Source organism: Pygoscelis adeliae, unplaced genomic scaffold, assembly GCF_000699105.1.
Source record: "Pygoscelis adeliae isolate BGI_AS28 unplaced genomic scaffold, ASM69910v1 Scaffold87, whole genome shotgun sequence".
NCBI lineage: Eukaryota > Metazoa > Chordata > Aves > Sphenisciformes > Spheniscidae > Pygoscelis > Pygoscelis adeliae.
This window is the reverse complement of record NW_008825098.1, coordinates 4,456,047-4,458,329: the sequence shown is the minus strand read 5'-3', so window position 1 is coordinate 4,458,329 and position 2,283 is coordinate 4,456,047. Positions and strand designations below refer to the sequence as shown.

The 2,283-nt window shown below is 43.7% G+C and overlaps 2 protein-coding genes across 2 annotated transcripts in view; both read right to left on the bottom strand.

Annotated features, from left to right (window-relative positions):
• Positions 1–1,747, bottom strand: part of LOC103919544 (cytochrome P450 2U1) — an 8,166-nt gene extending 6,419 nt beyond the window's left edge. The window contains exons 1-2 of the mRNA XM_009327067.1: positions 1,726–1,747; positions 653–1,285 (exon numbers count right to left, since the gene is read on the bottom strand). Coding sequence (XP_009325342.1) covers positions 653–1,285; positions 1,726–1,747 — 655 coding nt within the window. The remainder of the gene's footprint in view (positions 1–652; positions 1,286–1,725) is intronic.
• Positions 1–2,283, bottom strand: part of HADH (hydroxyacyl-CoA dehydrogenase) — a 41,784-nt gene that overhangs the window by 29,889 nt on the left and 9,612 nt on the right. The window lies entirely within an intron of this gene.

The window sequence follows — 2,283 nt, the reverse complement described above, 5'->3', positions numbered from 1 at the left end:
CACTGTTAGCATTCCTTCTGCCTCTCCTCTGGGGCCACATGCTCCACGTGCCTTTCCCCCCACCCCCGTAATCAGCAACCTACCCAACTGCCATGACCATTCAAGACTGATGGGGAGAGGCCTTGCAATGACACTGACCAGCTGGCACCCTGGACTTGTGTAAGTCCTATTTGCTCAAGCTGTCTCTAATTCGATCTTCCTGTACAGTAGGTAGTGTTTCACTTCCCCAGACTCTGCCGCTAGGCTCCAGAACCTACTTGCTCAGGGAGGCATAAAAGCAGACCTTACCAGTACGTATCTCACATATCTTATACCACTACTATAGGCCTGGAATGCCACAATTGCCAAAGCTTTTGAAACCTGCTGAGGTTCCCTGGGATTGCTTGGGAAAGATAAAGTTGTCCCAAAACAGAAGAAATGCGTAAACTAAAGGGCCATTTAGATAGTTAATATATAGCACTAACCTAGAGATCATCATAGCAGAGCACGATAGAAGACGATCAATTATATATCAACCTTTCAAATTACACATACACATGTACTATTTGCACTCCAAATGACTTCTCTACTGTCGCTGTTTGCTTCTGTTTCTGAACATCCATCTAGAGCTTTCCAGTTTGGAATAAAACACCTAGAATAAAAATAGTCTTACCTTGTACTTCTGGGTAGAGAGACATGTAGAGCAGGCACCACAGTAATGTGTTGGAAGTAGTGTCTGTGCCTGCGATGAAGAGGTCACCAATGATAAAAAATAGGTAGTCTTCATTAAAACTGCTCTCCTTGTTGTTTTTTTCTTCTTCCGCATGGATTAAGTACATATCAATGAAGTCCCTGGGATTTGCTGCATCCAGTGTATCCCTGTGCTGTGCAATTATTTTCTTTAGAAAAGCAGTCATATCTAATTCTGTTTTCCTAAGTTCCCGGAAAGGCCCGAAGGGAAGGTAGTACAGCCAAGGGCAGATATTGACCAGGATCATATAGCTGTTCACGCTTAGCTCTAGTGCGCGGGCCATATTCTTCAGCATCGTCTTGAACTCAACATCTTCGTAGTTAAAACGCCTGCCAAAGGCCATAGTACAGATAACATTGGACACTGCATTGCGAATGATCGGAAAGGGATTAAATGAATCCTTTCCATGCTTCAGCATTTCCTCCTTTATAAACTTCAGCTCCTCAATGATTTTAGGCTCTAAGCTGTGTCTTCCTACTCCAAAATGACGCAGTGTTGAGAGAGAGAATTTCCTCTGCTGCTTCCAGACAGGGCCGTAAGGTGCAAAAATAACACCTGGAAGAGAAAGGGAGAGTCTGAAACCAAAATGCTCTATTTTCAGGAAGAAATAGTTAGACAGGCCTGCAACCCAACAGCCAGAAAAGAAAGAAACAACACATAGCAAATCTATCCCAAGCACTGGGCTAGGACCTAAAGGAATGTCCTGGTTTCGGCTGGGATAGAGTTTATTTTCTTCCTAGTAGCTGGCATAGTGCTGTGTTTTGGATTTAGGATGAGAATAAGGTTGATAACACACCGATGTTTCAGTTGTTGCTAAGTAGTGCTTATACTAGTCAAGGACTCTTCAGCTTCCCATGCTCTGCCAGGTGCATGAGAAGCTGGGAGGGGGCACAGCCAGGACAGCTGACCCAAACTGGCCAGAGGGATATTCCATACCCTATGATGTCATGCTCAGTATATAAGCTGAGGGGAGTTGGCCGGGGGGCAGCAATCACTGCTTGGGGGTGGGCTGGGCATCGGTCAGTGGGTGGTGAGCAATTGCATCGTGCAACACTTGTTTTGTATATTCTTTTATCATTATCATCATTATTATTTTCTCTTCCTTTGCTGTCCTATTAAACTATCTTTATGTCAACCCATGGGTCTTACTTTTTTTTCCCGATTCTCTCCCTCATCACAGCGGGGGGAGGGGAGGGTGAGTGAGCGGCTGTGTGGTACTTAGTTGCCGACTGGGGTTAAACCATGACAGTTCTTTTTGGTGCCCAACACGGAGCATGAAGGGTTGAGATAACAATAGATCTGACCAGAGCGTGTTAAAACAAATTTGTTATAAGCATTCATTATATTAGTTTAGTAGTCGCTGGTTACAACGTTGTTTTATTTGCTCTCAGAGTTGTTGTATTTGTTCACAGAGTTGTGTTATGTAACATCTTATTTGTCATATATACTGTTTATCAGTATTTATCTGCTGTTTATCACCTCTGGGAGGTGGACTAAGGTTATCGCTTTGCTGTACTGTGTAACACTGGCTTATGGTATGATAAAATTATTGG